Consider the following 13,495-nt stretch of genomic DNA (forward strand, 5'->3'; position numbering starts at 1 on the left):
TGACATTTTTTATTAGGGTTATACTAATCGTTTCCTTAAAGTTAAGCTGTTACTCGACAAACGTGTTCATATAAGTAAGTAACCGTGCCGATTTTGCCAGTTGGCCAGTGCTGTGTCAGAGAAATCCAACGCGTCCGACGGCTGTGTCGGCCATTGTAAACCGGAAAATTGTCGCACTCACTGCTTCAATATTTACGTGTTTCTTCGTAACTTTCATTGTTCACCTCACCATTCCCACCGCTATAAAAAAATGTACCCCAAATGTAAGCATGAAGAGCTCGTCCTGCAAACTCATAGCCCCTGTTCGATTTGCGTTTTGCCGGCCTCAGGCAATCGCGCAATTGTACATATGACGTCATACGGTTCTAGTGCGAAAACGAGCCAGGCGGTCGCATGGCCATTCTCTGTTTTACTAATTATGCGGCGAATTTGAATGAAAGAAACTTACATTTAGCTTGCATGCCCCTCTTAAGGGTGTTGGATCGACGTACTGCTGTGCCATAACATCAGACGGCCTTCTGAGTCCCGGCCCTCAATTGATGGCGACAGTGCTTGATTGTATATAGTTCATGCTCGCGATTTTAAGGTGTAGGTGTTCAGGCCATGACTCCGCGTTTCCGGACCGACCACATGACAGAAATGAATTGATTGATTGTTGGGTTTAACGCGCCGACGCTACACAGGCGATGAGGCGCGCCGTGGTGGAGGGCTCCGGACTAATTTTTGGCACCTGGGGATCTTTAACGTGTGCCAAAATCTCGAACACGCGGGCGTTTTCGCTTTTCGCCTCTATCAGAAAAGCGACCGCAGCTGTCGGAAATCGAACCCGCGTCCTTGGACTCAGCAGCACAGCGACATTAAGAAAAGCTATATTTTTGTTGCTAAAAAGGGCGTATGTGGGGATAGTGTTGAGCACCGCTAGGCGCCCCTTCGTGAATTCAATTCAAGCTTAATTAACCACTAAATGCTTTGCGCAGTGCCCGCGCATATATGTTTAGATAAGCGGGGGAAGTGCCGTAGATAAAGAAAATCGTTTTTTTTGTTATTTCTGCATTTTGAAGACGCCTTGTAATGCTTATTATGGAAGGCGTCTTAATGTGCCTCAGCGGATTCAGCAACGACTTGGCGTAAAAAACACGATAACGTAGCAAGTCGCCATTCTTGTGAATGCCCAAGTCATCGGCCTGCTTTGCAAGCACTGGTGAAGCCGTCCCACCACAGCATCCAACTTGAGTGCGATTTTAACGTATTGTACACGCTTGTATTATGAGACTGGAAATTAATGTTTTTTTTTTTCAGCGGCTGCCAGGTCATACAGGTATCCAGGAGGACATCATTCCTGATGCAGCTGTGAAAGACGCGTCGACTCTGCGTGTGTTTATTGGAATTCCGTATCACGCTACACTTCACAAGGGCGATCTTATTTGGGGTTGAGAATAACGCGGTCTCCTTGGCAATCCCTACGATGAGACCCTTGACCCTACATAAGGTCGACTCCAAGTGTAATTTTCGGTTTCCGCAAGGCGTACCAAAACTACCTGACCTGCAGTGCCACTGCAGCGTATGCTACACAATGCGAAACTGCAAATAGAACACTTGTGCGACTGCTTAGGCCTGGATCCCTTCCTTAAAACGTGGTGTTATCACGCTTCGCTTGACGTCATGCAGGACGATGACAAACTTTCAATCATATGCTGATTGACGGAACTGAAAATCTTGTCATAACATAGAACTTCGCAAAATCACGCTTCGCTTTACGTGATGCAGGACGATGACAAACTTTCAATGTAGGCTGATTGACACAACTGAAAAGTTTGCCATAATATAGAACTTTGCAGATTGTGCTTACAAAAACCGCAACAAGAAAGAAGTTGAACGTTGCCACATCACCCTATAGTACGGAACAAGAGGTCACTGACTGAAAGAACTCATGGCTGCTGCTGGAACTAAATTCCACCGCATGTGCTGTAGTTCTGACCAGTGCTCACGAAACACCGCATTTGCAGCGAACTTGGGCCATTCTACGTATTATTTTCACCGGCGAATATTTTGGATTATGCTTTGAGTTGAGGACGGATTGTGCGTAGCAGAAGGCTTGACTACAAAACACCTGCAATATGCATGATGTAAGGGGTGTGATTGGTCATACACCGTTTAAATCGATATAGTCAACGTTCCCGTGCACCATTGCACAGGGTAATTTACCGGCCCAGCAAACTGGCATTTGCATGCTGTAGTTGACTCATAAACTTGTCGTTTGTCTATTCCATTTTCGCACTGCCAAAGCTCACGCCTTCAAGTAAAAACCTGCAAGATAGTCGCCGCAATATTTTAAAAGCAAAACATCCGGTTTTGAAGAGCACGAAAGCTGCTGGGACAACGGAGTAAGCCGACAATATTTGAGAAGTCGCAAGAAACTACTACGAGCGACTACGATTTCTGAAGGATACCGTCATGGGGGTGCTGTCAGCTTATGAAATTTAGATTGCGCTAGTACAAATAGTTTATACACTTCAGTGGCAGGCAATTAACTACGCTCAATATAGCGTTGCTTTATAACCGTATTACCCATAAAGAATGACCCCAACAGTAAAATAATGGAAATGTCCGGAAGCCTTTGGACAAAGAATTTATTTTTTGGGTTGTTATGTTGCGTGAAGAAGCATACAAAATATTGTTCTTCTAATAAGTAGGGTTCCCAAAAACACAACACTGAGCAAGTACAGCCTACACATGGACTCAAATGAATAGAACTATTGAAGAGTACGAAATTGAGTTTTTTTAAGAATGTCAGAAAAACTAGAGATTGGGAGGATCACATGTTACACGATTCAGGCAGAATATTGTTCAGAAATGTGTGCTTCACAAAAAATACCGAGAATATTGCTTACATTAGCGGAAACGGGTATTAGCACTAATGTTTAGCTTAATTTTCTATTGAAACACAGTTTAATTTATCTTTGGGCATGTAGGCCTTTTACGTATATTGTGAGCATTGCGTTAATCTTCTCCCTTTTTAATTAGGCGACAATGTTGAAACCTCTGCCAGTGTCAGTGGGAGAGGCGCTTTGGTGCTACTGCCGAAGTTGAATGCCCGTCATGTGACATGTCTGCCGAGCATGCTACCGCATACGGGGAGTAGAACAAAGTTCGCTGTTCACGCGCGGCACCTGCTTGAAATGACGTAACCATTCTTTCGTCTCCGCCGTGGTACCATCGCTCGCATTTGCACACTCCAGTTTCCGTTGCTACGTATTCTAGATTCAGTCGAGCGTTCGCATCTCGCTGCCTCAGTCGTATATTCCCACTGGCGGAGACCACACACTTCCGTGGATGCTTGCTGCCGAGGTCTAGCACACACGCAAAAATCGTAAAATGATGCTAAAGACGCCATTGCGTCAAATAAAACGCTGCGATAAGCACCAGCCGAACGCGTCCGTATATTCATCTCAAGGAACAAAGGGGCTCGTAAAGTGCCACTTAACTGAGTTACGCAGTTCAGAAATTTTAGCAACATAATAGCCATGGCCGCCACTATTCAGCATCACTTGGCAGCCATCTCCTCCTTAGGTAAGTGCAAAACATGTTTTTCTTGCCTTCTTGCATAATAAAGTCATCTTTCTGACGCCGTGCTTAGTTTTTTTCATATTCGTTTTCAGCCGGCATTGATTAATTGCTGCCACTACGTTGTTTATTTCCTCCCTTTCTGGCGCCGTCCCCCTGATGTCGGTCCGCTGTACCAAATTCGCAAAGAAATGTTTGAAATTTTCGTTGTGCATGTTGCGAAAATTTCGTCTGGAATTTGTGCCTCGATTAATGACGTTCGATAGCTGTCGCTGCGCATTGAACGTAAAATTAGTCTATCAAGACTCCCGCGGTTCGCCTTGGCCTTAATTGTTTGGCGAGAAGCTAAGCTTTTCTTCGAGGAACTTGCCCGAGGAAGGTACATTATTGCGTAGCACTCTTGTGACACCGTGGATGACAGCTCGTACGTGCACCAGGAGGTGACTTTCAGAGTTTAGAATCGCGGCTAATTGCATGCCGCAAACGTTTTCAAATGTGCTGTACGTGGGTTTATTGCAGACTTCTTTCTCACCGATCATAAGCATTGTAAGACGAACAGAATGCTAGTTTTCCGCAAACTGAAGTGATGAGTGGGCATTTTGAACACGTATTTATTTTTCTAAAAAGTTTGCCTTCGCAATACGTCACATCTTGTTGACTGTCATTAACATACATTCTGTACTACAGCTCATCCCAACAAAGCCCCGCGCTGTCGTGCGTACAGCACCTTCCTCAAAAACCCCCAGAATAAACATAGCTGCATTTTATTTCACAGAACAATAACCTTCACAACTAAAACATTTTGAGGTCACATTGTCATATGGTACACAAACAACAGTACAGACTGTTTTTTGGCTAGCAAAAATGAACATCCACCAACATACAAGACAGACTTACACAAACATGCAACAAAACGTTATCAATTTACTTGAAACCTAACGAGAACTTTCTCGTCTTTAACGCAGCCATTTTCTTCTATTTCGGCGAGTTCAATTTTTTCATGAGCTATGACATAAAAACGGCGCCACGTTTCAGGCCTCCTGAACGCCTTGAGATCAGACGAACTTGTATCTGCTCGGATATATTTTTCAAAGCAGTCTCCAGTTGCCTTCACTATCTTCAAAGAAAATGATTCCCTCATTGGCCAAGACAACAGGTGGTCATAGGCGCCCTTGTGTAGCCAGAATATCAGACGAAACCACTGAACGCCGTCAATAGTTTCTATTCTCACACCCGGACGGATACAATAACCGTGAAAGTAGGCTTCGTTTTCTGCGACATTATCCGCCGTTCTGTCCAGCCGAGCGTCTTTTTTCAGTAAAGACCAGCATCTAATAGTCCACTCCAGTGGCATTGATTCTCGACGAAAGTCTAGAAAGATTGCCTTAGACACAGTCTCAAGGTTGTTCAGCTTCTCGTTAAAATGTTCCTGAATGTCCACCAGTGCTTGTCCGCTCGTTGTTCCTATAGTTTTACATTCCCCAATCAACGCCTCTATCTTCTGCAGCCTGTTGCCTACGTTGCCAGTTCCTGTGGCAAGCTCGCCTGCGAGGGCATCGATCTTGGCTTCAATGCTGACTAATACCGCGGACATTTCTCTCTTTTCCTGAGAGATCCGGGCCTGTGTTTCCTGCAGTTCAAGTAACTTGGTTTTGATGGCACCCGTATTGGAATCTTCAGCCACTCGCACTTCACTCATGCTTGGTAAGACTTCCCTGTCTATGTCTGAATTCTCCTTTACCGTGGTATCAAAGGAATGTACAGATTCTAGGGCTGCGGTGCTGTCGCTGCCGTGTCGATCTTGAGCTTTTCTGCTCTGCTCAGCCGCGACAAGGCATGAGCTGGAGTCGAGGTGGGAGAGGATGTCCTTGTGGGCGACACCCATGCCGCAGCGAGGACAAGAAACCACGTGGTATTGGCAGTGGCGGTTGAAGTGCTCCAGGATCTTGGATGCTGCTCCCACAGCTTCACAGCCATGGTTCGCGTTCCAGCATTGAATCTGTCACAGGAAATTTTAAAACAAGGTTCAGCTACAAGTGACGAAAAATTAATTGCGTCGGCAGTCGCTATAAATCACTTCTCTATAGCGAAGTGATTGGTAACATATGCACTGGCTACAGCCAACGAAAGGAGTCTCAACAATAATTACAATTTAAAAAATATGACAAAATTACAAGCTAGCACAAAGTAATATTACGCTGGTGACTCAAACATGCTGACAGTGAACTTGTGCACTCTGCATCATGTAGTGCGAAAGCTTTTTCAACCAAGTGTACATAGTATTTTGTAAAGCAAAATAATTATCAAATAATTAGGCTAATAAACAAGATGCCTACGTGAAAACGTGGCAAGTCTTATCTTGATTGATCGTAAGGTTTAACGCGCCGATGCAACGCAGGCGATGAGACGTGCCGTAAGGGAGGGCTCCGGATTAATTTCGGCCATCTGGGGATCTTCAACGTGCGCCGAAATCTCGTACACGCGGCTGTTTATGCTTTTTGCCTTGATCATAAATGCGGCCGCCGCGGCTAGGAATCGAACCCGCGTCCTCGTGCTCAGCAGCACGACGCCTTAGCCACTGAGCAACCGCGGTGGGTGTTCGGCCTGCAACTTTATCTTTATCTCGTTAGTCTTGAAAATTCCTTCAGGAATTTTCAAGACTAAGAAAATAAAGTTTACCAGTCTTATGGTTTTAAACAACTGGTCTAAGGGTTTTCGTTCTCAGATGCAGTGGAAGTCGTCAGGGCCTGCTTGTTCGAACAAACGTGCTTATGTGTAGTCATATTGACAGTCGAGCCTTATTCATGAACAAGAATAAGTCCGCGAATAAGATTCAGACTAGTGCGGTTTCTCGATAGCGCGCAAAAAGGGCTGCCGGGCAGTATAATAGGAAAACATTAGAGACAGCACGTACCTAGACACGCACGGGAGGTGCCTCTAGGGAAAAGCAGGGAATCAGCCACAAAACTCTTGTTGGCGTTTCCGGCGTTGAGGAAGCGGTAATTTCGAACCATGGTCAGTTAAATTCAAGAAATCTTCACCATCAGGTGTCGTATTTGGGCCTTGTCGCGACTCCGTTACAATGACCCGCCATCCTTGGTAGGCCCCATCATGCGGTCGGGCCACCGGGCCTCGGTCGCCTGGCCGCGTAACCGTAGTCATAAAGATCGTCTGCTACGAAGCAAGGGCCCGAGGCACCCACTGTGCTGACCCAAAAAGCACCTACGTTGCCTCACGTTGTTGCGACACATGTTGTGCTTTTCGTCTTGCCGGGAATTAGACAGATCATTCGTGCTCTTACGTGCGAAAGACTCCCCGTTCAAGCAGAATCCACAATCGCAGCAAACATCTGAACAGCGAAGCTCCGGAACCACCACTGTCGAAGGAAGTGAAGGACATCCGCTAAGGCTGCGCAGTTTCTAATCGAAAACGCGAAGTCGTTGGAACTCTCACGAGCAGAGGTATTATTGCAGGCTGTTAACAGTTTGCTGCTATGTAAAATTTTGTTGTCATGCTGCAGCTTTATTATGAACGCCTAATTGTTTCTGACTTGCTGAGCGTGATTTTATGAAAAACATTTGCTCTGTCATTTTCGCCCCGCATTTTTGTACCAACCGCAGCCGACAATGCAGACGATCTTACATTCACACCACGCGCTCGACCACCCGCTGTATGCTCGAGACAAATGTTGGGCCCCAGATAATCATTCCTGTACATCTTTGTTTGGCGTGAGGGAGAAAAAATCCGCGCTTCCCGGCAAAGTTGGCGTATTCATGGGAGGTCTTATCCGTACGCATATTACCGGAACTCACCTCCGGGCAGAAACTTGAAGGCTCAGTAAGATAGCTCAACTTAAATCCAGGACGACTCAGCGAGCCATGGAACGAAAGGTGATAGGTGTAACACTTAGGGACAAGAAGAGAGTGGAGTGGATCAGGGAATCAACGCTAGTTAAGGACATATTAGTATAAATTAAGAAGAAACGGGCGTGGGCAGGGCATGTAATGCAAAGGCATCATAGCCGTTGGTCATTAGGGGAACAGAGTGGATCTCTCGAGAAGGCAAGCCTAGCAGGGGGCGGCAGGAAGTTAGATGGACAGATGAGAGCAAGAAGTTTGCGGGGATTAATTGTTCGCAGTTAGCACAGGACCGGCATAACTTGAGATTAATGGGAGAGGCGTTTGCCCTGCAGTGGTGGTAGATTGGCTGATAATGACTCGGCGAAAACAAGCACGGTAGTTCGCTGCAGTAGTTGGCTGCTGCATCAATGTAGGTAGGGGTTGCGGCTTCCGGTGGCGGTGTTCACCGGCCCTTTCCACCCTCTCTTGCGAAGGTTATTCCAGCGGCGTAGATCTCCGCTGAAGAGGCGCTTGTTCAAAGTCGGGCGTCGTTGGCCACTTCTGCGGGTTCTTCATTAGTCTTTCACTTTATGGCGCTCGACCTTTACAATGACATGACCAACCGCGTCAGCATAAGGCTGTCAATAAGACTGCTCGGAACAGGCTTATTCACAGTCTTGTAAGTTTCCGGAAAGCGTTGAATAGCCTAGGGATGATAACACCCCGAATAAGTCTGCCAAGAAGATGAGACTGCCAATAAGTCTTTCCTATTTTGCTTCGAGCAAGCGGGCCGACGACTTACAGTGGCGGGCAGATGCGGATTCGGGAAAAACTTTTACATACTGTTATATGAGGACACCAGCACCGGTCTCGTCTTCAATGTTTGCGAGTTATGGGTGCAGTGTTGCACATATGAAAACATTTTCTTATGCCGTAGGGCAATCTTTCGCACACACAAAAAAAACATAGCATGAAGGGAAGGACTGAGCAAGGCATTTACTGGGTAAGTGGAAGAAGAGGGATCTGCCAATCGAAGATCGTGACTGACGCTAGTTTGCGCGTTATTAAACACGATGATAAGCACACCCATGCATGCCCCAGACCCAACCGAGATTAGCTGTCTGAGAATCGGTTAAGAAATTAAAACGAGCACTAATTGGAATGAATAAATATTCGTTTGCCTGTTTTATCACGATTTTGTGGTGTATTAGAAGGGCATCGCCTACCGACTATATAGTTGGAGGGCGGAAGGCAATGGTGCAGATGTTTCTCGACGTGGCGACAAAGATTACGGACAGCATTGCGTCACAGCTGCCTTTACGTCGACGCGTGGACGAACGATTCGAAGGCCAAGGCAACGCGTAATATTGTGACTTTGCGACAAATTACCGCGTATCACGCCTTTTGATTTCGTAAGTTTTGTTAACAGCCCCTCGTTGTGGCTGATTTCTTTAGCCCTTATCTCGCAACAAGAGCCCTACTGATTAATGCGTGCAGCGGATGTGCCGTGGCATTCGATTCGCCGACAATCGCCTGTGGACGTCACTCTGTGGACTTCTTCGAAGCTTGTGCATTATTCGAGTTCTTTGTGGAGCGCAAGTTCGCTCCAATAATTTTTGTTCCTTGAATAACCCTCCGTCGACCCTTGCTACCAGGCAGTATACCCTTGCTATAAGGCAGCACGACAGCTCTTATTCATTTTGGCTAACAGGAATAAGAGTGCCTCATGTGTACCTCCCAAAGGTTTATTAATATCATGGGAGCGACGACCGATCGGCGTGTCAGCGCCCTATCCAAGTGTCCAGCAAAGAAAGTGTCCAGGAAAGTGTCCAGCAAGTGTCCAGCAAAGGCAAGAGTAAGCGCACGCGCATAAAGCCCCAGCCTGTGTAAGCATCGTCTGCTACGCTGTTTTTTAGAAAGCAATTAATCTTTAGAAGGCAATGGTATCTGCATTACTTCGTTTACGAGGAACCGGGCTTATCGGAAGTCCATGCGGATCTCCAATGCGTGTTTGATGTTTCTGTCGTGTACATTTTCCGGCACGTTCACCAGGAACGTTCGCGCCACTTGGCTTATTTTGGCAGAAGGGGGGGGGGGGGGGGGCGAGGTTGCTCTAAAGAGAACAGCGTAGCAGACGACGCTCATACAGCAGATAGTTCCATGCGCGTGTGCGTACTCTAGCCTTTTTTGCCGCTGGACACCGTCATAAGGCGCTACCATGGCTATCGGTCGCCGCTCCCGTGATATTATTAAACCTTTAGGAGGCTGCCCATGTATCCAGGCATGATGAATGTCGTTTCCGTCACTTTTACGTTCATTAAAAGGTACGTCACGTTGATTCTGGGTATGCGCGAGGTGTTTCGCTCTTATTGTAGATTGCTTGCTTTCTCAATAACATGGTGTTACTCTGCACTCTGCCCGTGTTGTGTCTTTGCCTCAATGTGTTTTTTAGTGCAGTAGTTGAATGAACTACTTTCGATTAGTAAACTTCAGGTTTTGGAACAGATTCGTCGAAGCGGCGCATGGTTATTTCGAGAAATTTTACAAATTTTATTACAAATTTTTCAATGCGACAATTTGCCCTAATCCGAGTCGCCCTGCTACGAATTGCCTGTCGGCGATTAGTCGTATTACCGTTCGCATGCCATCCGTTGTGGCCTTTCGTTTCCATGGTTGAAACAGCAGGAGGAAATTTCCGATGTGGTTACTGCTGTAATTTTTCTCGTTCTCTCTCTTTTTTTTTTTTTGAGAACCGATCTAAATTACTTTACTTGCTATCTGGTTACTCAATTCCAAGCCTAACTTTATGTAAAAGAACTCGGCTACTGTAATATATGCGCGTAAGTTCTGCCTAAAATACGACATACCCCGCCGGTGTAGCTCGGTGGCTGAGGCCTCCAATACGGGGCGCCTCATCGCCTGCGTTGCGTCGGCGCGTCAAACCTCATAATCACCAAATATGCGTTATATTTTCCCTTTGCTGAGCAATGTTGAAATTCACGGTGCAGGCCACCATTATTAATCGTGTATAGAGGTCTCGATAGATGCAGTTTTGTTCGAGAATATTAAGGTTTTGGCCGCGCCAAAAACGTAATAATTGAGGTACGGGGAGAAATATTTCGCGCCCAAATAGCACAATAAAGAAAGCGACCGCGCCTCGGATGTGACGGGAAACAAGTGGATGTGCTATGTACACCCGTCCAATTTTTTACCAATATCACGGGAGCGTCGACCGTTCCGCCGATCAGCGCCGTATGACGCGGTGATACGACAAACTCGGCGAGAGTAACCGCATGCGCACTAAGCGAAGGCCGCTGCTGCCGTCGTCTGCTGGGCTGTTTCAAGAGCCGACAGCCACACCATACTGCTCTTAACACTCGCTTTCACTTGCCCTGTTCGCCCCGTTAACGGCGGGTTGTGGGGCAGTGTGATAAGCGAATAAAATAATCGGGGGTGGTTGTCTGCTCTTGGAACAGCCCAGCACAATACGATAGCAGCGGCCTTTGCTTAATGCGCATGCGGTTACTCTCGCCGAGTTTGTCGTATCGCTCCATCATACGGCGCTGATCGACGGAGCGGTCGACGCTCCCGTGATACTGGTAAAAAATTGGGCGGGTGTACACCTGCCCAATTCTTTGTCAATATCACGGCAGCGTAGACAGTTTGGTTGATCAGTGCCGTATGACGGAGTGATACGGCAAACGCGACGACAATTAGCGCATGCGCACTAAGCACTGCCTGTGGCAGTCCTTATCTGCTAGGCTCTTCCAGGAGCTGAGCGCCGCCCCGGATTCTTTCCCTCGCTTATCGCACTGCTTTGCATACTCTGAGCCTGATTGATTGATTTGATTTGATTGTGGGGTTTAACGCGCCGACGCAAAGCAGGCGATGAGGCGCGCCGTAGTGGAGGGCTCCGGATTAATTTTGACCACCTGGGGATCTTTATCGTGCGCCGAAATCTCGTGCACATGGGCGTTTTTGGTTTTCGCCTCCATCAGAAAAGCGGCCGCCGCGGCCGGGAATCGAACCCGCGACCTCGTGCTCAGCAGCGCAACGCCTTAGCCACTGAGCCACCGCGGCGGGTTACTCTGAGCCTGTATTCACAAGAAGTCACCTTGCGCCAACGCTTAATATAGGTCGCTAAAAAGCTTACATTACGACATTTCCAAGAGTAATGCTTAGGCTGCTGTTATCCGTCACTTTCCCTTTCCCTATTTGCGCCGTTAGCGCTGTTCAGCAGGCAGTGGGATAGGCTAAGGAAACAAAATTCAAGCCGTTCCACTCAATGTGAAAGCTGTCGGAAGTGCAGAGCAATGATTCACCCTAATGGGCTGTAGCGCCGTTATCCGCTACTGCTACCACCCAATGCAATTCAAATCTCCCGCCGTCGCAGTGCTCGTGCGCCCCCCGCCTGAAACTGCGCCAGCGGGAGTTCTGTTCTTATTGTGCTTGCTTTTCCGCCCGCACGTGCCGGGCTTGCACTGCTTTTTTTTTCGCTTACTATCGTAAAAACCAACAAAACGAGCGTTCCGAACTAAATGAACACGAGCGCTGCTGGTTAATTACGTATATTTTGCCTCAAATGTACCTGTAGTTTTCTTTGCACTATATAACGGGGAGACGTTTGACCAGCGACAGTGGTTCACGAGTTTCGAACGCTCATGACTATATAAACCGCTTGGCTTTCGAAGCCTCTGGGTTACGCCGCGACGGAGCGCCGTGTGGCTATACCTTGGTCCAGCCAGCGAGCTACGACGACAAGGCGAGCCCCTAAAGTTCTCTGCACTTAAAAAACTGGCGGCGGAGCTCTGCTCCGGGGACATCCTAGCAGACGACGACCGCCGCAGCCAGTTCTTAGTTCCCATGCGGCAACTCTCGGCAAGTTTGTCGTGTTGATTCGTCATAGGACGCTGATCAACCATACGGTCAACGCTACAATTATATTGATAAAAAATTGGACGGGTGCACCCTTGCCGTCCCCTCAGTAGTGCTGACGCTTTCCTTCAAAAGGTTTGTGCCAAACACTCCAAGTGTAAACTCCACGGACAGCCCAAGAAGCACTACCGCACCAGCGGCTGCCGGCGCGGCGTTAATACCATTACTTTTGATAACTTGTGGAGAAGCGTTTTTAATCGCCCATGGAAATTAAATAGTGGAGGTGCCAACAAGACATTCTTACATGAACGGCATACTAACGACTATTACGCGTAGAGCGCATGGGGCTTATGCAAACGGACAGTAACGGCAGGATGCGTTAAGCTCACGTGTAAAGTAACAAAAAGGCCAAACCGTTGCCTACCTTGCGGTTTAGAATACTGTCTTCTCCGAATGGTGACCACGCGACGTCTTCGCTTTGGAATGTTTGCTTGTCGACTGGACACTGGCCACACTCGCCGTCGGTAGAGCGCCCCAAGCACGGTGGGCAGAGCGCATGGCGGCATGGCAACAGGGCTGCCGATGAAGGTACCAGTCCACACGCACTACAGACTCGAATCGCGGGGAAGGCATTTACGAACGCTGTGGGCCTCCAGTCCAGGCTGCTGCCGAAACCGAACACTGTGCAGGTGTAGCGGGGTGCCATTGGAAATTCTGCGGCTACGAGCACTCCGACAGTGTGCGTTGGCCTGCTACTGCGGCGGTCCTGTGTTGTAGCAATGGCGGTGAACACCAGATAAAAAAAAAAACGTATAACCGTTATCGTTGGTCGCCCAAGCCACAGTGAGGAAAAACGCCCCCAATGACTTACAATACATTAAAAAATGGTACTCCCCCTCCTTTTTCTTGCAGAAGTTACACGAATATAGTTCCGACATGCGCAATCAGGGGCCGGCTCAGTCTTCGATTTTTCGGATGTGGTTCTTCTCCGTCTTGATGCGAGAAAAAGAAAGCCAAGTTCTTTCCCTTGAGACGCTATTTTAGATTTCCTGAATTATCTGTGATGTCGCCATGTCTTTTGCGTAAGCAAAACGGTAGCAATCAATTTTGTGTGCATGTACAGCATTGACGACTTGCAGTGTAATTTAACACTTAGCTTAGAAAGATCACTACCAAGGTATAAGGTGTCGCGCAAGGAAACTGCAAAGAAAACTTGG

At 47.5% G+C, this 13,495-nt stretch overlaps 1 protein-coding gene across 1 annotated transcript; it reads right to left on the reverse strand.

The window, feature by feature from the left end:
- Positions 1-4,312: 4,312 nt before the first annotated feature.
- Positions 4,313-13,126, reverse strand: LOC144158976 (uncharacterized). The gene is made up of 2 exons (XM_077690194.1): positions 12,703-13,126; positions 4,313-5,563 (listed from the first exon to the last, which is right to left on the reverse strand). Exons 1-2 carry the CDS (start codon positions 12,982-12,984, stop codon positions 4,484-4,486), a joined length of 1,362 nt encoding a protein of 453 aa, XP_077546320.1. The 5' UTR covers positions 12,985-13,126; the 3' UTR covers positions 4,313-4,483.
- Positions 13,127-13,495: the final 369 nt, after the last annotated feature.

The sequence above is a fragment of the Haemaphysalis longicornis genome, unplaced genomic scaffold (assembly GCF_048455015.1).
Source record: "Haemaphysalis longicornis isolate Haplotype H1 unplaced genomic scaffold, Haemaphysalis longicornis Haplotype H1 scaffold_10, whole genome shotgun sequence".
NCBI lineage: Eukaryota > Metazoa > Arthropoda > Arachnida > Ixodida > Ixodidae > Haemaphysalis > Haemaphysalis longicornis.

Excerpts from the sequence above, each read along its gene's own strand:
- LOC144158976 (XM_077690194.1), bottom strand. The coding sequence starts at position 12,984 with ATGGCACCCCGCTACACCTGCACAGTGTTCGGTTTCGGCAGCAGCCTG. Across the intron at positions 5,564-12,702 it reads ACAGTATTCTAAACCGCAAG|ATTCAATGCTGGAACGCGAA; the intron begins GTAGGCAACGGT and ends TTCCTGTGACAG.